The 23909-nt window shown below is 35.5% G+C and overlaps 1 protein-coding gene across 9 annotated transcripts in view; it reads left to right on the top strand.

Moving 5' to 3' along the window:
- WDFY3 (WD repeat and FYVE domain containing 3) overlaps nt 1-23909 on the top strand; it is a 292916-nt gene that overhangs the window by 199672 nt on the left and 69335 nt on the right. For 8 of the 9 annotated variants that reach the window (XM_074396388.1, XM_074396384.1, XM_074396387.1 and 5 more), the window contains 7 exons: nt 5566-5686; nt 5909-6126; nt 10447-10682; nt 12181-12315; nt 13705-13884; nt 15843-16076; nt 22641-22740. In XM_074396388.1, the coding sequence (XP_074252489.1) occupies nt 5566-5686; nt 5909-6126; nt 10447-10682; nt 12181-12315; nt 13705-13884; nt 15843-16076; nt 22641-22740 (1224 nt within the window). The remainder of the gene's footprint in view (nt 1-5565; nt 5687-5908; nt 6127-10446; nt 10683-12180; nt 12316-13704; nt 13885-15842; nt 16077-22640; nt 22741-23909) is intronic. The other variant, XM_074396385.1, reaches the window with a different exon arrangement.

The following is a 23909-nucleotide window of genomic DNA, read 5'->3' as shown; positions in this document are numbered from 1 at the left end:
ATCTATCTGTATCATTATTATTTTCACTTCCCTGTTAAATCTGTAGTATTCACTGGGAAAAAGTGTATATAGGTATAATATAAAAATAATTTCATGTGTTGTAAGTTCCTGGATCCATGACAAGCACTGTTTCTGGTAACCTTTCCTCGTTTAGTACATATTTTTTCCCCCTCTGTTCCCATATGTTTTTCCTGTTGTATATGCTAGGACAGGAGAGTTGCTTGGAAAACATTGAAAGGACCTTTGTTTAGATTGACCTCTGGAATTAAATTCACAGAATCTTACATTTGTTCAGCCTATTTATATCATCACCCTTTTATATTATCACCCTATAACATTATTCCCAAATCATATCATATAGATTGTTTCACTTAAATCCATACAACTCCATCCACCTAGAGCGTGGAGAAGAACTACTTGTTGTAATATCACTTCCTCTCAAAGGGGTTTTCCATGTTGTCTGTCCTTCCCGAGCACAACCTCTCCTGTGCTTCATGAGTAAGAGAAAGTGATGTGATCACAATTTTCAAAGGAAAGATGGAGAGATTTGAAAAACTAAGTGACTTGCTGCAAATTGCACAGTATGTTAGTGACAGATTCGGGACCCTGACAGTTACCTACTGCCAGTTCATTTAGAATGACCCTGATATTTCTCTGGTGAAGCAAATTAGCAGTGGATGAGACGTATAAAGATCAGATCAATGAATAACTCTTACTGAATACTTACTAAATGCTCTATATAATTTTGTAATAACCATATGAAATAGGTACTATTATTCCAATTATACTAGTAATATAATTATTATTATAGGAGGAAACTATTACAATTATTATCCTAGGGAGGAAACTGCAGCCCAGAAAGATAGTAAGTAAGAGAAACTTATCCAAGATCATACCATTGACTATATGGGAACCCAGGAAGTCCAAACCAGCATTCCAAGCTTTTAACTACTACATTATCCAACCAAATGCAAAGATTATTTCTAAGTTCTAAATTAATATAGGCTGACTCATTATAATTAGGTAGGAAAAGTACTTTAAAGATTGCTGAAATATATAATGTATTTGTTTCAAGTATAAAAAATAATGTGAGCTGAGCGTGGTAGCACATGCCTGTAATCCCAACATTTTAGGAGGCTGAAGCAAGTAAATCACTTGAGCCCAGGAATTCAAGACCAACCTGGGCAACATGGCAAAGCTACATCTCTACAAAAAGTAACTAGATGTGGTGGTGTGCACCTATAGACCTAGCTACTCAGAGGTGAAAGAATCACTTGAGCCTGAGGTGATTGAGGCTGTAGTGAACTGTGATTGTGCCATTGCACTTCAACCTGAGTGACAGAGTAAGTCTCTCTTTCAAAAAAAAAAAAAAAGTGGGAAAAAAATTTCTCTGGTTTCCATATTTATTAGCTGTCTATTGAATTCAATAACCATAGTAGTATTGTAAATTTTACTTTCATATAGGAACTGAAGTAAGGATGTATAAATTAGTAAATTTTTCTATTAATGTGCCAAGTTGATTAGACTGTTATGGCCATCATCACTTTATGGCCATTTGAAATAATAAAGTCAGAAGCAAATTGCTAGTCTTATTAGTATATGACATTTATTATTTGTTTGATATGCTCTGAAGACTTTATTGAGTATAATATAATGTTCCAAAAAATGAAAACCATGACAGTGAGAAAAGGAGACATAAAGGTTAAATAAATTTTTAAATTTCTGTGTAGAGTATTACTTTGTTATAGAAAAATTAAAAGGAAGTAGCTCTTAGAGTAATAAGTTTTATGATATTCCTTCAATAAGGCAATTTGCAAATTACTAGTCTCTGTCCCTTAAAGAGGTGGAGATCTTGAGTTCTTCTTGGTAGCTTGAAGTATCCATAATGGTTAAGATGCTAAGTCAGCATTTTAAAGGACAGTTCAAAGGTACATTGCCCCTAAACAAGTAAAAGTATATAACCATGAACGTTTAGCCTGAGCCTTAGTTCTAGAATGAAGGAAAGTGTTAGGAATACTTTGGAAATATTGCAGGTTTCGTTCTACAGCACTGCAGTGAAGCTAACATCACAATAAAGTGAGTCACATAAACTTTTTGGTTTCCCAGTGTTGTAAAAGTTATATTTACACTATACTGTAGTCTACTATGTGTGCAGTAGCATTATGTCTTTAAAAAAATGTATATAACTCAATTTAAAAGTTGTTTTTTTTTTTTAATTGCTAAAAAACCCTAATGCTCATCTGAGCCTTCAGCAAATCGTAATTTTTGCGGATGGTGGGTGTTGTCCGGATATTGTTGGCTGCTGATTGACCAGGATGGTGGTTGCTGAAGATTGAGGTGGCTGTGGCAACTTCTTAAAATAAGACAAGAGTGGTTTCAGGTCTAATTATTCTGATTTGGTCATTACACATGTATTGAAATATACTGTTCCCCATAAATGTATTCAATTATATGTCAATTAAAAGTAATAATAAAAGCAAAGATAGGAGAATGTAGTTTGCTATAACAGTGAACTCTTCCTTTCACAAAAATGTTCTGTGTAGAATGCGATATTGTTTGATGAAATTTTATCTATGGTAAAACTTCTTTAAAAATTGGACTTGATCCTTTCAAAAACTGTCACTGCTATATCAGTTAAGTTTATTTAATATTCTAAATTTTTTGTTATTATTTGTACAATGTTCAAATAATTTTAACCAGGAGTAGATTCCATCTCAAGAAACAACTTTCTTTGCTCATCCATAAAAAGCAGCTTCTCATCTGTTAAAGTTATGTCATGAAATGGCAGTAATTCAGTCACATCTTCAGGCTTCACTTCTAATTCTAGTTCTCTTGCTATTTCTGCCACACCTGCAGTTACTTCTTTCACTGAAGTCTTGAACCTCTCGAAGTCATCCATGAGGGTTGGAATCAACTTCTTCCAGACTCCTGTTCATGTTTATATTTTGACCTCGTCCCATGAATCATTATTATTCTTAATGGCATCTAAAATGGTGAATTTTATCCAAAAGATTGTTAATTTACTTTGCCCAGATCAGATAAATCAGTCTGTGGCAGCTATAGCCTTATGAAATGTATTTCTTAAATTATAAAACTTTAAAGTTAGAATTACTCCTCGATCCATGGGCTGCAGAATGGATGTTGTATTAGCAGGCAAGAAAACAACATTAATTTTTTTGTGCATCTCCATCAGAGCTCTTGGATGACTAGGTGCATTGTCAATGTGCTGGTAGTATCTTGAAAGGAACCTTTTTTTTCTGAGCAGTAGGTCTGAACAATGGGCTTAAAATATTTAGTAAACCATGCTGCAAGCAGGTTTGCTGTCATCCAGACTCTTGTTATTTCATTTAGAGAGCACAGGCAAAGTACATTGAGCTTTATTCTTAGGGCCCTAGGATTTTCAAGATGATGCATGAGCATTGGCTTCCACTTAACGTCACAAACTACATTAACCTCTAACAAGAGAGTCAGCCCTGTTCTTTGGAACTTTAAAGCCAGGCATTGACTTCTCCCCTCTAGCCATGAAAGTCTTAGATGGCATCTTCTTCCAATAGGAAGCTGTTGGAAAAATCTGTTCAGAAGTCTGTTGGAGAAATTTGTTGTTTAGTGTCGCCATGTTTATTAATAATCTTACTAGATCCTCTGATAACTTGCTGCAGCTTCTACAACAGCACTTGCTGCTTCATCTTGCACTTTGGTTATGGAGATGGCTTCTTTCCTTAAACCTTCTGAACCATTCTCTGCTAGCTTCCAGCCTTTCTTTGTTTTTTCTTTTTGTTTGTTTGTTGGTTTGTTTTCAAGACAGGGTCTGACTTTGTCACCCATGCTGGAGTGCAGTGGCAGGATCGTGGCTCACTGCACCCTCAACCTCCTGGGCTCCAGAGATCCTCACATGTCAGCCTCCTGAGTAGCCGGGACCATAGATGTGTTCATTTTGTTAAGTTTTTAGAGACCAGGTCTCACTGTGTTGCCCAGGTTGGTCTCAAACTCCTGGGCTCAAGAGATTCTCCCACCTCAGTCTCCCTAATGTTTTGTTACAGTAATGAGCCAGTGCATCTGGCCCCCAACTTTTCTTCTGCAGCTTTCTCACCTCTCTCAGCCTTCATAGAGTTGAAGAGAGTTCAGGCTTTGCTCAGGATTATGTTTTACCTTAAGGGAATGTTGTAGATGACTTAGTCTTCTATCTAGACCTGTAAAACTTTCTATCAGCAATAAGGCTGTTTTATTTATTTATTGTTTAATAATTTGTGTGTTCACTGGAGTAGCACTTCCAGTTTTCTTTAAGAATTTTTTCTTTGTATTCACAGCTTAGCTAACTTTTTAGCATAAGAGGCCAGCTTTGGGCTTGTTTCATCTTTCAACATGCCTTCTTCACTGAACTTAATTATTTCTTATTTTTGATTTAAAGTGAGAAATACATGACTCTTCCTTTCACTTGAACATCTAGGCGCCATTTTAGGATTATTAATTAGTCTAATTTCAATATTATTATGTCTCAGGGAATAGTGAGGCCTGAGAAGAGTGAGATAGGGAAATGGCCAGTTGGTAGAGCTGTCAAAACACACATTTTTTGATTAAGTTCACTGTCTTATAAGAGTACAGTTTGTGGCACTCGTAAACAATTGCTATAGTAACATCAAAGAGCACCATAACAGATATTATAATAATGAAGAAGTCTGAAACATTATAAGAGTTACCAGATAAGACAGAGTCATGAAGTGAGCACATGCTTTTGGGGGAAAAAAAAAAAAATGGCCTGATTAGACTTGCTGTATGTACGGTTGCCACAACCCTTTAATTTGTAAGAAACACATTATCTGCAAAGTGCATTAAAAGAAGGTGTGCCTCTGTAAGGTCTGTGACTCGGTTAACTTATTGCTCTGTTGGACTAGAGCTGGGTTTGGAAATCTGGGTTGTCGATGCCCGGTTCTGTGTACTTCCAGCACTGAGAACCTCTGAGCTCTGTTTCTTCCTTTCTTTTCTAATTTCTCTTTTATGCATTTATGCAACTTTGCCTTTCTTTTGTGCTATTTAATTCTAACTTTCCTTTATGTATTACATTTATTGAGTAAATCTGTGCTCCTATTTTCAGTTTTTAAATTTGGTAGATTTAACTATATCTCTCAAAGCAGTCCTGGAGAAAATGTTTTCTAAAAGATATGTCTCTCTCTCTCTTTCAATAAAATAAAATAAAATAAAATAAAATAAAATAAAAAACTAAAAAGGATTTGAGAGGTTGAAAAGTCAGTGGTTATTATTATTATTTGCATGGTCCTCATTTGTTGACTTTCACCCTATTGGGAGGGCCAGGGGCATATTAATGTAAAAATGGTCTCAGAGCCTTAGTATCACTAGTTTAGGAAGTGTCAAATGTAAATGAACAATTTTCAGAGTTCTAAAGAAAAATATTTAACTGATCCATTTTCTTGTCCATGTTGGTGGAAAGCAGTTCTGGAGAAAATGTTTTCTAAAAGAAATTTTTCAGTAAGATTTCAAAGAACTACGTTGGACATTTTATTTTAGCTTATCCGCTAGAGAGGTTTAATGTATTTATTTTTATTTTAGGAACTGAAGAGGAGTTTGGAGGTCTTGTATCTGCTAATCTTATACTTTTGAGGAATAGACTTCTGGATATCTTGCTAAAACTAATTTATACATCTAAAGAAAAGACAAGCATTAATTTGCAGTAAGTAATCTGTTTAAAAGTGATTCTACCACTTGCTACTACTAGTTAATTCATATTAGGCGAAAGAAGGGATTGTCACTGACTTTAAATATGTTTTTTTAACCCTGAAATTTATAATGTCTGAAGAATGAAACTCAGTCTTCTTTGTCCTTTTTGATTTGAAGTCTAATTTCTGAAGTTAATTTTGTTTCTTGCTTTTTAAATCCATCTGTCTTTCAATAGAGCTTGTGAAGAACTGGTGAAGACACTGGGTTTTGACTGGATCATGATGTTTATGGAGGAACACTTACATTCCACCACAGTTACAGCAGCCATGAGGATTCTTGTTGTCCTACTAAGTAATCAGTCTATTCTCATCAAGTTTAAAGAAGGACTCAGTGGTGGAGGATGGCTTGAACAGACAGATTCTGTCTTAACTAATAAGATTGGAACTGTATTAGGTATGGGACTTTTCTAGTCCACTGCTTGAAAATGAGCTGGTGTGTTGTGTTTTATTTTTAAATTTATGGAAACTTATCCTCTCCAGTTTAATCACCATTAAAAAGATACTAATTTTAATTAATGATAGAATAAAAAAACTTAGAAGATTTCAAATTGGGCTTTTTAAATGGCAAATCAAACTGAAGACAGAGATAAGATACTAAAGTTTGAAAACTCAGGGAATTCCTCAGGATCTTTTTGTATTATAGGCCTTACTGATCTGTAAGTAGATAACTACTAAATTATAAGTAGAACTAAATTAATAATAATAATAATAAATATTTATTTGGGGTACTTACCATGTGCCAGTTCTTAAACACTTGCCAGGTAATAACATTTCATCACAATAACTCTGTGAGGTGCAAATATTATCATACCTATTTTACAGATTGGAAAACCAAATTCATTTCACCCAGTTCCAAAGCCTGTGCTTTTAACATTGTGTTATATTGCCACACAAGGATGTTAGCTCACTGGTATCATGGCTATTTTCAACATATAACTGAGCATTTACCTAATGTTAGAAAATTGCAATTTCCTATGCTAGATTTATTTGAACTCCTATATTTCCATTCATATTAGTAATACTACTTTGGAAAATATGTATTTGAAGGTAGCATTTTTATTTAAAGGCAAAGTCATTTAGTTCTTAAATAATTTTAAAAATATATTTGTTATGTAACATTACCTTGTAAATCATAGCTAATTGTCAGATGTTTGATCTTAAGAAGCTTGTATTCAGTATATTTATTTACCTTAGTCCAATGGGAAAATTAGAGATTAGAATTTAGTATGTAATTTAATTATAGAAAAAACGGTAAGTATCAATGTCTAGGCACTGCCTCTACTACTTCAAACATCAAAGCAAATGTTAGGAAGACAGATCTTCCAACATAGTACTGTCGTATTGTTATTTCATATGTGAAGAAGGTCTGCAGAAACTTTGTATATGATAAAGGAAAAGTGTCATTTCCATTTCACTGTGAAATGATTTCTAAGGAAAATTATATGCTTTATAATACACATTGTAAGTGATCATCATAGGTAGTTTTGTGCTTAAAAATAGATCACTATTTTGCATGAACTCTGGGGAAAGAGTTAATCTACAGATGTAATTGTTTTGAACAGTTTGTTAGTAAGTTCAGTTTACTGGCTTTAATATCTACTGGAGAATAAACAGTGAAAGGCACAATTGAATGTGAGTTCTTTTGAATATGCTAGGTTTAAATGCTAATTGACAGCAATGCTTATTTTGAAGACAAGCAGCAGCAGTAGTAATAACACCTGAGATTTATAATAATACATTGTTATTTGCAAAATTCTTTCACATATGTCATTTCATTTGTCCTTCATGATTCTGGAAACAGGTATATATTTTATAGCATATAAGTTTTATTTTCTAGAAAATAAGCCCAATGAATATAAAGTAAGGATTATTTTCTCTAATTAGGAAATTAAGACTATTAACTACATAAGGTTAGTTGGCTAGGCAGTAATAATACTGTCTAAGAATCTCTTCTGTTAGTCCTGTGCTTTCTCTGTCCTATGTCACCTCAGTAATATTAGAAAGAGATAAATTGCTTTCACTGTATCTGACCTACCTGATTTCATACCTTAGAATCTTTTTGTCATTCATTGGTACTTGCATGCATATGCATATGCTGTTTTGATTTCAAAGAAGAAATCTAGGTATTCAATTTAAATTTAATTTCAATTTCGCCCCACTTAATTTAATTTTTCTTGAATATGTCTGACACATACATATTTGTGTGTATAAACAGGTATGCATATCAGTTCATTTGATTCTATTTCTTCTTGATCTGAATAGCAACCTAATTTTTTTTAACTTTTTAATTTACATTTATTAGTTTTTGTCAAATTTTTCTTCATAAAAATATCTTTTTAAAAACATTTTACTTTAAGTTCTGGGATACATGTGCAGAATATGCAGATTTGTTACATAGGTATACATGTGCCATGGTGGTTTGCTGCACCCATCAACAAGTCATCTAGGTTTTAAGCCCCACATTCATCAGGAATTTATTTGTCCTAATGTGCGCCTTCTCCTTGACCTCCACCCTCCACAGGCCCTGATGTGTGATGTTCCCCTTTGTGTATCCATGTGTTCTCATTGTTCAACTCCCACTTATGAGTGAGAACATGTGGTGTTTGGTTTTCTGTTCCTGTGTTAGTTTGCTGAGGATGATGGTTTCTGGCTTCATCCATGTCCCTGCAAAGGACATGAACTCATTCTTTTATATGGCAGCCCTAAAAATATATTTCATGTAGTGTAACTACTTGTATCTAAATTAATGCTTATTCATAGTTTCATTAATAAGGGCAAAGAAAACAATAATTTTACAGACTCTAAAATAGAGAAATGAGTTTTCAAATCCTAGTGCCTCTACTTATGCCACATTGTTACATGGAACAAATCATGTTTTCTATGTTGTAAAAATGATACTACTACTTTTTTACCTGACATATTCATTGTGATTAAGAAATTATATGGGAAAGAGCTTGTAAATTGCTATGTAATTTTTTACTAGAATAACATACTTTGGAAGTTAATTCACATGACACTGAGCAATTGATTAGGATAAAATATTTTAAAAGCCACCTAGACGTAAATTTTTCCTTTATTAAGTAAAATAACAGTTGTAATATGTACTTGACTGCATTTCAGAAAAAAGTAAGTTGAAAAAAATATGGATATCTATGCTGAGTGCAGTCACTTATACCTGTAATCTTAGTGCTTTAGGATGCCAAGTCTGGGGGATCACTTGAGGCTAGGAGTTTGAGACCAGCTTGAGCAACGTAGCAAGACCCTGTTTCTATAAAAAATTTTTTTTTAATTAGCCAGGCATGGTTGCATGTGCCTGTAGTCCTAGCTACTGGGGAGGGTGAGGCAGGAGGATCCTTTGAGTCCACGAGTTTGAGGTCAAGTGGGCCATGATCACATCAGTGTACTCCAGCCTGGGCAACAGAGTGAACCCTCATCTCTTAGAATAATAAATAACAAATGTGAATATCTATTTGAAATACAAATTGCTTCAGACCAAAATCAGTTCTTTATCTATTGCTTACTATTCACAGAAGTTTCCATTGAAAATTTGACCAACATTCACTGTGTACTGAGTACTTCCCTAGGTATGGGGTGAACCAAATGTTTAGGGTGTATCCTGAATTTCTTTATAAAACAGAGGAAACAAGATTGATAGAAACATTGATGCCATAAACCAGGTGTCCTCAGACTTTTTACACAGGGGGCCAGTTCACTGTCCCTGAGACCATTGGAAGGCTGCCACATACTGTGCTCCTCTCACTCACCACCAATGAAAGAGGTGCCCCTTCCTGAAGTGCGGTGGGGGGCCGGATAAATGGCCTCATGGGGCTGCATGCGGCCCGTGGGCCGTAGTTTGGGGACGCCTGCCATAAGCTATATTAATAAGAACTGACCAGCTCCTAAAAAGAAAAGGCTGGGTTTCTAGACGGAATTCTGGATGTTCAGCTCAGCCAGTGGACAGCTGCAGCCACAACGGGCTTGGATTTGCCATCCCACTGCCCAGCAGCTTTCCAACAGATTACAGATCATGTTGAGTAAAGATTGTTTCACTTATTCATTTAGTTTTGTCTCTAAATTCATAGATAATTTAAGGTTCACTAGTTTATCATGATTTTCAGGACAAATGAAATATGTAAACTATTCTATAACAAGTTACAAAACTTAGCTGGGCATGGTAGCTCATACCAGTAGTCCCTCAGGAGGCTGAGGTGGAAGGATTGCTTTGAGCCCAGGAAGTGGAAATTACAGTGAGCCAAGGTCACTCCAGCCTGAGCAACAGAGCAAGGCTGTGTCTCAAAAAAATAAAAATACAGCAAGGACATTTTTAAGTTATATTTTGTGTAGCATTCTAAATTTTGTCTGTATTTTGCATTTCAGTTTTTTCTTAGGGAAATACAAGCCAGCAACACTATAGAGTTTGTCTGAGATCTTTCTTTAATAAGAACTTATATCCTCTTAAGAAGTATTTTCAAACTCTTGTATCTGATTGTCTCAACTGTGTTTCAAAACCAATATCCTAATAGGCAGGCTTGCTAAAATCAAACAAATGGTAAAGTGAAACTTGACTGAAGATTAATTTATCAATCGAATACTTAATTGCCTATAGTAATATAAATGTTCTGGATAGAAATATTACACATGCTGAATTACTTCCTTTGTTAATAGAGCATGTTTATCCATTGCTAATTTTGCACACTGTTATTTTTCCTCTTAGGATTCAACGTGGGCAGAAGTGCTGGTGGAAGATCGACAGTCAGGGAGATTAACCGAGATGCTTGTCATTTTCCTGGTTTTCCAGTCCTTCAGTCATTCCTTCCTAAACACACTAATGTCCCTGCCCTCTATTTTCTCCTCATGGCATTGTTTCTGCAGCAGCCAGTTAGTGAGCTGCCTGAGAACCTGCAGGTCAGTGTGCCTGTCATCAGCTGCCGGAGTAAGCAGGGTTGCCAGGTAGGAATTACCTAGTAAGGGGTGCGTGAAATTGTGTATTCCAAAGAATCACCGTAGGATAATGGATAATCACTGTAAAACCAACTGTCAATTCCATCACTTTCCCCACATTTAAGGTTTGATTTGGAACAGAAAAATCTGAAAATACCACAGAAAATTTTCCCAAAAAGAAATCCTTCATCCTTGTTTACATTTTTTTCCTATATGATTACTCTACATATTATATATGCATAAAGACTTTGGATGATATTTAGTGGTGATCTAAATAACTCTTTTGTTAATGTGATTTGTTTTTATTTTGTTTTTGAGATAGAGTCTCACTCTGTCACCTGGATTGCAGTGGCCTGATTTCAGCCAACTGAAAATTCTGCCTTCTGGGTTGAAGTGATTCTCCTACCTCAGCCTCCTGAGTAGCTGGGACTAAGGCATGCACCACCACACCAGGCTAATTTTTGTATTTTTAGTAAAAACAAGATCTCACCATGTTGGCCAAGCTGGTCTTGAACTCCTGACCTCAGGTGATCCTCCTGCCTCAGCCTCCCAAAGTGCTGGGATTGTAGGCATGAGCCATAGTGCCTGGCCTGCTATGTGATTTATTTCTGCAGAATTAAAAATGAAAGGAGTAGCTTATATACAATAAATTAAATACCACTCCTCAAGTGAGTGTGACAGGATTCTCGGAGCAAATTCTGATCAGGAAAAAAAAAAATGTACTTGATAATAGATACCATCCACATTAGGGAAACAGTAAGCCTTTACTTCTAATTGAAGACTAGTAAAGATACCTATATATAGTTTATGTTTGTGGCACTGCAAAGACTTAGGAATTTAGCTTTTAAACTCAACTGTGCTTCTGTCCTAATGCCAAATGCTATTTAAATCAATTCTAGTAGTTGACAAAATCTTTTAAATGTAAACACTTGAGTCTGTGCCCTTATATTAAATCAAGATACAGACTCATGCTTAGCACAGTTGTGTTGGTTATGCAATTTTTCAATATACACGGCACCATAGTCATAAAGTTTATATATAAAACAGCTATGAATAAGTCTCAAATTAATTTTTATTTTATCAGATCTTATCTGTAAGTATCTAAAATGGAATTAAAATATTTCTGAGAATGGGAAAGAAGTGAGCTTAATACACTTTATTTAAAAGATTTTGCTTAAATGTGTTGGTTCTATAATTTTATCTCTTGGCTGACTAACATGTATTTTATTTTTATTTTCTTTAGGAAAAAGTAGAAAACAATATTTTTAACATAGGTACCTAAGGCAGGATGCAGAATGATACATTGTACAGTATCCAATTATCTTATAACTAAAAAATGAGTTTTAAAATGTAGGATAGAAGGGTACCAGTTCTTTATGTCTATATCGTTACTTTAAAAAAAAATCACAAACCAGTTTCAAAGAAGTTTTAGTGTATTCGAACTTACGAAGGTCTCTACTGAAAAACATTAGTGGTAGCTAATATTTGGTCAATTTTGGCTCTGCAGTTTGATTTGGATTCCATTTGGACATTTATCTTTGGAGTTCCTGCCTCCAGCGGAACTGTGGTCTCTTCTATCCATAACGTATGCACAGAAGCTGTTTTTTTATTATTGGGAATGCTCCGCAGCATGCTGAATTCAGTAAGTTCACTCTGATACTCAGACCTATTGAGAGTTCCTACTGCCTGTGATACTTTTTTGTAAATAAAGGAATTTTTTGTTAATACAGCTATTTATTTACTGTATGATCTCTGGAACTTCAGACACATTTGTTAGACAAAGTTATGTCTGATGTAAGAACAGACTGTGTAGTTGTTAAGACCATGGACTCTGGAGCCCTGCCTGGGTTAAAATCCCTCCTCTGGTACTTAAGATCTATTATCCTCAGTTATGTGCCTTAGTTTCCTGGTGTTTAAAATGCCAGTAATAATAGAATGTATCTCTTTGGGTTTTTGTGAGGAATTAATAAGATACCATATACACATAAAGCACTTAGAAACATGCATGATACATAACGTCTCAAAAGTATTAACTTATTAATGTAATAAAAATATATTAAAATGAGTACATATATGATGAGCATATAATTTATAGTGTATGTTATTACAATAATGTATAATTTGAACTTTTAAAATCACTTTCATTTAGAGGTCAGAAATGTTAACAATACAAATTTCATTTGATTTTGTTTTTGCTTTTTTTCTGCTTTATGTCTAACTGAGAGATGAAGAATTGAAAGCATAAAAGACAAAATTGATATTCCCATCGATCTGACAGGAATACTGTGAATGATGACCAGATTTATTTATAGAATTTAGGATTGTGTTGTAACAGGAAATATTAACTTGACTCCTTGACTTACATGTACCTGACAAATCTAATTTAGGTCAAAACTATTGTTGTGTCATCTAAGAACAGAACATTACCATTAAATGTATTAATTTAGAATGTTTTAGGAGTCTTGTTTTGGTGCCTATTTATAAAATCTAAGAAAAGTTTTTAAAAACCCACTCTCTGGGCAGGTATCAGAAGATACACATTGTTTAAGTGTACAGTATTCATGTTATTTTTTTAATTATTGTCATTATTGTTGTTGTATTACATAATGCTTAAGAGTGAGGCTCAGAAAGGTGAAGTAATTTCCCAGCTTTTATCTTACTCCTAACTCCCTGGCATAATGCACGATGAGGCAACATTGATGGTAATACAACTACTTTGGTACCACCAAGACTCATGGTAATAATAATGAATAATCAAAACCACTGATTCTAGTTAGCAGAACTGTGAGTGATCCAACGATTAGACAACGATCCCATCAGTTTCTAAGGGGATTATTTTTGTTTTAGCTAGTTTCTAAATTTCTTTGCATGTGTGTGTACATGTGTGTTTGCTCATATGTGTGGTTTACAAAGGAGTTCTAGACCATCAGCATATCCAGTTTCATAAGAATACTGAGTAATGGACTTTTAAAATAATTTATAGCAATGTCAATTACTCTTAACAGTGTTTCCTCTTGTGTCCCCATGACAGCCTTGGCAATCAGAAGAAGAGGGATCTTGGCTCCGAGAATATCCTGTGACCCTGATGCAGTTCTTCAGATATTTGTATCACAACGTTCCAGACCTTGCCTCCATGTGGATGAGCCCTGACTTCCTGTGTGCATTAGCAGCCACGGTCTTCCCCTTCAATATTCGCCCTTACTCAGAGATGGTAGGAAAGGGGGAGGAAAATGTCAGAACTGGAATTAGTCTGTTCTAATGGTTAGCAGATTTTTTTTTTTGACAATCTTTTAAGCTTCTGACCAAGTTACAGTTTCATAACTTTTTACATCACCTGTTGCATCATTGTCTGGTGTCCCCAGCTCCCCACATTTTCCTTCTGCTTTCCCCTAAAATCACAGTGAACTCAATTTCCTTTTCTCATTCACCATATTAAGTCTCTTGTTAGTAATTTCCCTTTTCAAGTAGTTGATTCATTTCTTATTTTACGTGACGCTAGCTGTGTACTTGTAAAATTTCCTTTTCCGCTAAGAGAACTCTAGTCCAACCAAATTTATTTATTTTTTATTTTAGGAAGTAGGAATTAGCTGGATTTAACTTTTACAAATAAATTATAGGTTTGAAAGTATATGTTGGTCCATTCTTCCACCCAGCTTTTCTTATTTTTCTTATTTTGTACTAACTTAATAAAACTATTAGATTATAATCATATATAGCATAGATATTTATTTATCCTTTAAAATAAGCCCAAAAATTGTGTTAGCATGTATAATATCTTCTCTTTCATATGCCGCCTTGTTTTCTGCTTTGAAAATGTATTTATATAGAAATTCACTGAACCACATTTTTGCAGAGGCCTTGCAGGATGGTTTCATAACTTTAGAGTCTAAATAGTATTCATTACAGAAACTGATAGTTCAGTTGTGTAAAAACTGATGACTTTTCAAAACAAATGAACCACTGTAGTTTACACAAAACCATATTGTAGGGGCTTGTACTTATCACTTACTTTTATGTGTTGATGTTGATTAGCTAAGAAACTGTAAACATAAAACAGGTTTAAAAATAAATAGATAAAATGCACCCAAAAGATAGTTATTGCTTCATAGTACTTCAAAATTTCATGATGTTTCTTCTGATTTCCGCCATGTACTTTAGGACCTGGGATAAATGACCTTCGTTGTACTCATGTTTCTCCATGTAAAACAATGCAATACTTATTCTAAAATTGTGAGGATTTTTAGGAGAAAGACAAATATAACACATGGCCTTAATACCCTGGCTTGTTTATAATTTTAGAATCCTTATTTTCGTTTAAAAAAAAGAGATCTTTATCTTTGTTTTTTGAGACGGAGTTTCACTCTTGTCATCCAGGCTGGAATGCAGTGGTGGCATAATCTCGTCTCACTGCAACCTCCGCCTCCCAAGTTCAAGCAACTCTCTTGCCTCAGCCTCCCAGATAGCTAGGATTACAGACATGTACCACCATGCCCAGTTAATTTTTTTTTATATTTTTAGTATAGATGGGGTCTGGCCATGTTGACCAAGCTGGTCTCCAACTCATGACCTCAGGTGATCCATCTGCCTCGGCCTCCCAAAGTGCTGGGATTATAGGCATGAGTCATCGTGCTCAGCTGTCAGCATCTTATAATCTGTTTACTAGTGTCTCTCTCTCTCTCTCTCTCTCTCTCTCTCTCTCTCTGTGTCACTTGGTTCAAAATTGGCACTAATGTTGTTTTAAAAAATTTTTTTTTTAACCTATAAAAAATGGATCAGCCCTTACATGCTACCATTATACCAGATTTTTATGTGAAATTCTGTGACATTTGACTTCACAATGGGGGTAGAGTTTAAATATGGAAATATAGTTATCCTCATTTTATTATTTCATATTTTTTAAGTGCAGTTGACCACAATAGACATATAATTCTACATAAAGGTGATATATTGTTAGTAGTCAGTCAGAAACACTGTATGTTGTGCAACCATGACATATGGTGCTAGATTACTACCTTGAAAGCAAGAGTCAGGTAAAACAGAGCGAAATAATGTGCTGAATAGCTTAATAGGTGGAAAATGCTGCTGCTACAGTTTTATTTTTAGGAAACACAGAAGTAAAAATGTCAGAGTCTAATGTTATTACCATATCTTTCCATTTGATTTTACTAGGTGACTGACCTTGATGATGAAGTTGGATCTCCAGCAGAAGAGTTTAAAGCATTTGCAGCAGACACAGGGATGAACAGGAGCCAATCAGAGTACTGCAATGTGGGCACCAAGACATATCTGACCAATCACCCGGCTAAAAAGTTTGTTTTTGACTTCATGCGGGTCTTAATCATAGACAACCTCTGTCTTACCCCTGCCAGCAAGCAAACTCCATTAATTGATCTTTTGTTGGAGGTAAAGACAAAGAAATGGGTATCTCATTTGCATTACTTTTTAAATTAGAACATTAGTAACCAAGCAAGTTCTGTGCCAAAGATTTCTAATTCCTCTTAGTTATATGTAGGCAGAACATGTCATGAGCTATGGAAAGTTCTTAATCCCATATATGCTTTAGACCCTATCAATTTTTTTCTTCTTTCTCTTCCCTCAAGGATGTCTCTACTTTAGTTCTTTATCATCCTTTCCCTAGCAGCTGGCAAACTTCTTCTGTAAAAAGCCAAATAGTAAATATTTTAAGCTTGTGGGCCATACATTCTCTACCACAACTGCTCAACTACATTGTTGTAGCTAGAAAGCCGCCATGGACAGTGCATAAGAGACTGAGCATGGCAGTGTTCTAATAAAACTTTGTCTACAAAAACAAGCACAGGCTAGATTTGGCCCACAGGCCATAGTGTGCCAACCCCTTCTCTGGACATTAACAGTGCCCAGTGGCATTGTCTTCTTACCTCATAACTTCCTACATCTATTTCTCCTACCTATCATTGCCAGGTGTTACTGTTGTCAGTGTCGTGTGCAGCTTAAGACATGATGCATTGTACAGAATAGGTGCCTACTATGCACTTGTTAAATTCCCCAAGGCAGCAAACTTATAGGTTTCCTGCCTCCCCATTCTCCTGACAATTGATAACAATCAACTGATGTATCAGAAAATAAAAGTGGCTCTAATTAAATTCCCCAAGGCAGCAAACTTATAGGTTTCCTGCCTCCCCATTCTCCTGACAATTGATATCAATCAACTGATGTATCAGAAAATAAAAGTGGCTCTAAGCCTTTAAGTGGCTTCATTGCTGGCTCTAGAAATTAGCTATCCCAGAAAGGATTAAAAAATGTTTAGCTAGAAAAGTCTGAAGATACCACTAAGAGAAAATTTAATACAGTATAATTAGTTGCATATACATTCATGTTCCTTTGACCAATTAATATAAATAAGGTCAAACAGTACATGCTAGGGGCTCTGAAAATAACATGTGTTGGGAAAGAGTAGATCTGTGGAGAAGACTGCTCTTCTCTCTGAGTAACTTCTGTCTCTCAGCAGTTTGACAGCTGAACCTGACTTTTTTTGTGCTCCCTCTAGTGGCTAGTACAGTTAACTTTCAAATAGCACTCTGAAAACCACAGGTTTATCTTATTCATGTGAAAATACTTCAATTTGGTCAATTTTTAAAAAATCACTAATGTAATTTGGGTACCAGTTATGCTAAGCATTTAACCAGGATCACAATGTTTAATAATGGCAGGAGAATAATTGGTTTCCTCACTAATGCATGTGGTAGAATTAAAAAGCAGATCCAGTAGAACTTGTCCCTTTTGGAAACTTTAAAAAGCTGTAAGAAGAGATGGCCAGTATCTGACTGTATAGAGTAAAAATTTGAAGCATTTTGTGAAAAAATGAAATAGTTTATCAGAAAATAATAGAATAAAGTCCAGAAGAGATGTGTGCAAGAAAGCATAACTGATCAGAAAAGGAAAATACACACATGAAAGATATGGAATGACTGGAAATATCCAGTGATAGCATTTTCAAACTTATGGGAACCCGAATAGCTAATTAATTAACCATATATGAATCATATAATTGCCCTTTACTTTGTTTTTCTATATTTTTTAGTAGGAAGATTTGATATATAGTAACATGTATTAACCTTGAAGTAAGGTTCTCTTTGTTGTGGGCATGAATTTACCCTGCCATGGAATTGTGCTTCATTATACTAGGGAGCAGGACTATAGTTCAGGGAGAAGCGGGGAGTATCAGGATTGAAACTCCCAGATAGATTATAAACTGTTTAGAGACCAACTTTCATGTGTTCCTTCATCTCTCACAACAGTTAGCACAGTGCCTAGGTGTATTCTATCAGTACAGTAAGTCCTCACTTAATGTCATTGGTAAGTTCCTGGTAGCTGCAACTTTAAGCAGAATGATGTATAACAACTCTAATTTTTTTTCTTCACTAACCTTATAATAAAACTACCTTGAAGGAAATCATGTCATTTGAGGACCTACTGTACGTCGTTTCACTTAAAGTTGCAGTTGCCAAGAGCCTATCAGTTACATTAAGTGAGGCTTACTGTATTTTTGAATCATTTAACTATTAACTTCATCCCTGGAAATTCCCAAACAGAAAGATTAGGATACCATCTATTGAAAAGAATAGAAATTTGCTTTTAAATATTTTGAAGATCTTTAAGTTTAGTATACACATGCAGAATTCATATACCAAAAAATTTACATTAACGAAATATTGATATTCCATGTCTTCCTATGGTGTACTAGAATAAATTATAAACAGTTGATTTTGAAAATTATTATTATGAAGTCCTTATCCATGAAGAGATTTAAAAAGAGAATTAGATTGAGCGTGGTGGCTTATGCCTATAATCCCAACACTTTCTTTGGAGGTTACGGCGGGAGGACTGCTTAAGGCCAGAAGTTCAAGATCAATCTGGGCAACATAGTGAAATCTTGTTTTTACAAAAAAATTAACCATAGCCAGTGTTATGGTGTGTACCTGTATCCTACCTACTCAGGAGGCTAAGGTGGAAGGATCACTTGAGCCCAGGAGTTCAAAGTTACAGTAAACCATGATTGCACCAGTGCATTCCAGCCCGGGTTGCAGAGTGAGATCCTGTCTCAAAAGAGAGAAAGAGAGAGAGAGAGAGAGAGAGAGAGAGAGAGAGAGAATTATCTTATATATTTATCATTTACCTTTGTGAAGGAAGGGGCTTGAACCATCTGAGTCTAGTATATGTGAACCAGAGCATTCAGTCTTATGAGTGTTAGAATTTCATCATAAAAGTATCTGCTTACTTGTTTGTATCTACAAAAGAACATGTAAAATTATCTTCATTAGCAGTAAAATTCATTAGCATAAAATTAAGAGATTCACATTGATATAGACTGGCTTTAGTGTGACTAAGACCAAATACAAGGGAGGTGGTATGATGTGGCAGAAAGCTAGAGCATGAGTTTGAGAAGAAGTACCTGGCTTTAAATTTTGGCCCTGTTGTTTATTATATAAGCAGTTTCATCTTCCCAAGCTAAATTCATTCTCTAGAGAATGATATTATTTACTATCTCTCTTCTGAGATTATTATAAGGGTTAAATATATGTATATCGCCCCGCAAAAAGTATTTTGAGGAGTTACATGTGTGCTGGATATAGCTGTGAGACCTTGACCAAGTCCAATTTTCTTTACATCTATACAATTTACACATCTGTGAAATCATATGAAGGTGGAACCTGTCTGAGAATTATTGTGAAAACTAAATAAGATACCATTTAATATTCATAACACAGTACCTGACACTTAAACTAAAAAAATTGACTTAAGTGACCTGCGTTGGCTTCTATAAGGGTGTTTAGAAACTCTTCTAGCTCTTGTGCCCTCTCCTGTCACCACCAGACTTCTCATGGAGAGCCAAATGAATTTGCTGCAAATAAATACTGTGGCAGTGCAAAGAAATTGCATGAGAACAGATCAAACAGATTTGTGTATACCTGGAGGTAAAGATAATGAAACTGAGAGGGTGTTCACTAATCCAGTCTCACACTGCTAATGAAGACATACCCGAGACTGGGTAATTTATAAAGGAAAGAGATTTAATCGACTCATTGTTCAGCATGGCTGGGGAGGCCTCAGGAAACTTACAATCATGGCAGAAGGGAAAGCAAACACATCCTTCTTCATATGGTGGCAGCAAGGAGAAGTACAGAGTGAAGTGAGGGGAAAACCCCTTATAAAACGATCAGATTTCATGAGAACTCACTATCACAAGAACAACATGAGAGTAACCACCCCCATGATTCAGTTACCTTCCACTGGGTCCCTCCTATGACTTGGGGGGATTATGAGAGCTACATTTCAAGGTGAGATTTGGGCAGGGACACAGCCAAACCATATCAGAGTGCGTGCTTTTCTGACACCATAAGCACCTCGCTGTTGTCTGAGGAATTCACTGGACTCTATTCCAGCCATCTTCTACAAGAGCTCACCATTGTCATACATCAAAGCAGAAACCACCCTGAGTGACTGCAGGGAAACAAACAGAAAACAGTGGCAAAGTGGACAAAGAGAGTACCACAGAATAACTCAGAGAGAAAAAATCAGTCAGTAAGAAGACTACAGTCAGAATCAGAAGATTCAAAATCCTCTCCATTACAGGCTTCCAGCTCATTACAGAAACAGGACAGAATTCCAGAGGCCTTCCGGAGCCACAGTGCTGTCTACTATGGGCAGTAGACACCTATGGGCTGTCTGGACTGCGTGTGGGACGACACAAAGATTCTAGGTAGTGTCCCCAAGACCTCAAAAAGGATAACGAAACTGAGAGGGTTTGAAGATGCATATGTTGACACTGGCTTTGCTGTTTTCACCAGGAGAACAGATCTCACCGCCAGAGTCCAGAGCAGATCACCGTGCCTGTCCTGCCTTCATTCTGGTTGTCTTGTGGGCCAACTGTTCTTATCTAAAAGAGTGATGAAAAGATTGTAGCCCACAGATTTGCTCTGGTGCAAACTTTGATAAGGAAATTTTAGTAGAGTGGGGAGAGTATATGATATGACTGGTGAAGCCATGGGCTTTGGCTTCACAGAAACTGAGATTTGAGTCCTAGTTGTGACTTGATTGAGTGGCTTACTCTCTAAGCCTCAATTATTTTGAAAATGAGGATGTTAGTATCTACTTCAAGGGTATTTTGCTGATTAAATGAGATAATGTATGGATATAAACCCTGTGTCTGCTGCAACACAGAGTCTAGTGAATTGTTTAAAAAGAGAAAGAACACCTCAGAGACAACAACGTATGCTTTCATAAAATGTTAAGTCCTTTAAAAGTTACACTGCTATACATCTCAGCAAGAACATCAGAGCTAGGCCATTAAGACCAGTAACAAGTGTAAATTCTGGGTCCTCATCATTCATGTAACAGTTTTATTGAGACAAATCAGAAAATTAAATGTTTGTTGATGACTAAGCCAGTCTTATTAAATCCTTCTGGAATAAGAAAGAATATTATTTTAATAAAAATAAATATCATTCACCAAGCACTTCTCTTGATTTTGCAGACTTCAGAATTTTTCTAGTTAGGATTTGATAAACCCTTCCAATTACTGCTTATCTCATTAACCACTTTGTGTTGATTATGAACCTAAAAGAATAGCTTTCTTTTTTTAAGACAGGGTCTTGGTGTGTTGCATCGTCTGGAATGCAGCGGCACATCCTTGACCTGCCGGGCTGGATCTTTCTTCCCTTCTAAGCCTCCTGAGTAGCTGGAACTTCGAGCACACACCACCACGCCAGCTTTTCTTTTGTTGTGGGAGTTAGAGACAGGTTTTCATCATTTCGTTCAGGCTGATCTTGAACTCCTGCGCTCAAGTGATCCACCTGCGTTAGCCTCCCAAAGTACTGGGATTACAGGCATGAGCCACTGTGCCCAGCCAGGAATGTTTATGTCCTTCTGTGACTGGAGAGCTTTATTCCTTAGCAAATTATGATGACTCAAACTATTAAATAAAATGGTCTCTGATCTAATTACAAGAAGAACCTCCTAGAACTGTCAGTCTGCTGTTAATCAGTTAAAAGCCCTCACTTCTCTGCTCACTAGATCATCTGCTGGAAAGTTATGCACCTGGATTTTCTTATCCTAATTACAAGTAGAATTGTTGTCAATAGTCTACAGTTTAACTTTGTGCCCTACACTTTATCTTAAGAAAATTTTCAAAATCATTTTTGTGCATTGCAAAACTTAACAAAGATGCCAGCTATAGGGTTGTTCACTATTCTTACAAAAACCCACAGAGAACATTCCTCTCAGAACAATTTTAGGAAAACATGTCTTTGCTGACAATCTAGTGTGTTTCTTTTTCTTTTTTTTATTTCTTTTCTTAATAGAAGGGTCTTGCTATATTGCACAGGCTGGACTCAAACTCAAGCAATCCTCCCACCTCAGCCTCCCCTGTAGCTAAGACTACAGGTACTTGCCACTGTATGTTTCTTTTTATAGACAATAAAAAGCTTTGTAAACCTTTTTTTTTCTTGACACCTATGAAGCCCACAGCTAAATTGTGTGCTTAGTTTTTTGTTATAAATATATTTTCCCTCTTCATTGGCATGCCCTCTCAATTACTAGATTCTTGGGTTTTTGTATTTGTTTTAATGGCTTTAAAATTCATTTATTATTTATTTTATCTGTATTTCATTATAAACTGCCATATCTCTTTTGGAAGTGAGGTGTGATAATAGTCAAATATTTATTAAATACTTAGAATGTTTAGAATACTATGTTTTAAGGAATGGATTCAAAAGAAGATGATGTTTCACTTTTGCTTTAATTTTTTTAATTCCATAGTCAGAAAATATGTGAAAGACTATAAGCATGTATCCTATCTCTCATGTCATTTTAAAAAATTTATCAGTAGGATTTTTTAATCTTTTAAATACATTAGGTAATGTAAATATAGTTGAGCTCATATTTTTGTTTTAGTTGGTTCTGTTTTTAATTCTAAATTTTCTTTATTAGGCTTCCCCTGAAAGGTCTACAAGAACTCAGCAAAAAGAATTTCAAACTTACATTTTAGATAGTGTGATGGACCATTTGCTTGCAGCTGATGTGTTATTAGGTAATTCTGTGTTTTTATTTTATGAAAATAAGTCACTTTCCTCTCTAAGCCCCAAGTAAAACTACTTTTCAACATCAGCTTTTCACTTTCCTTTTTTGTCTAGCTTCTCATACTCAATATTATATTTGTGAAATTTGTCTATTTTGTTGCATGTAGCAGGAGTCCACTATTTTCATTTCTGTATAGTATTTCATGTGAATATATAAATTTATTACTTTACTCTTGATAGACATATGAAAGTTTTCAGCATGAGATAATTATTTTAAAAGCTGCTATACACATATTCATATGGACTACATATATGTAGAATACTTATACATATCTGTTGAGTATATACCTATGAATGGAATATTGGATTATAGGTATATATGTGTTGTCTTTTTAGGATGGCTTCTAGGACATAGAGTCAAAACACATTGAAATGTGTTTTTTTTAATATGTCTATATCTAATTACAATAAAAATATAAAACTTAATACATTTACAGTGAATCCAACATTTATGTATAAAACAAAGTAGAATTAGAAGGAAACATAATGGCTTAGTATACTATATCTGCTACTTTTGAGTTTCTAGTGATAATACTAATCATATAACCTCTGTGCTATTAAATTACCATTTTTTTCCAGAAGTAAACTTGCCAGGAAATCTTTAGTATTGTCTTAACATGTAACTGTGCATTCTCAAAGTCAAGTCACACTTTTGTACTTACTCCTATCAGTTTAGAGCAGTCATACTACACAAAGACATAACATGAATAATTTTGCTTAATGGAGCAATTTAGCATTAGGTGAGAATAATAAAAATCAGATTCAATGGTGCCTCCAGAATTTCTATGGAGAAGGAGCTTAAAGCAGTGGTCCTCAACCTTTTTTGGCGCAAGGGACCAGTTTCATGGAAGACAACTTTTCCACAGACCAAGTGGGGGGCTTAGGGGTTTGAAATGATTCAAGCATTACATTTATAAGCATTACATTTGATTCTCAGAAGGATTGTACAACCCTAGATCCCTTGCATGTACAGTTCAAAATCGGGTTTGCACTCCCATTAGAATCTAATGCTACTGCTGATCTGACAGGAGGAGCTCAGGTGGTAATGTTGCACACCCACCGCACACTTCCTTCTGTGTGGCCTGGTCCATGGCCTGGGAGGTGGGGACCCCTGGCTTAG

The sequence above is a fragment of the Saimiri boliviensis genome, chromosome 3 (assembly GCF_048565385.1).
Source record: "Saimiri boliviensis isolate mSaiBol1 chromosome 3, mSaiBol1.pri, whole genome shotgun sequence".
Lineage (NCBI taxonomy): Eukaryota > Metazoa > Chordata > Mammalia > Primates > Cebidae > Saimiri > Saimiri boliviensis.
The sequence above is the reverse complement of the archived record's forward strand: the minus strand, read 5'-3'. Positions and strand labels throughout refer to the sequence as shown.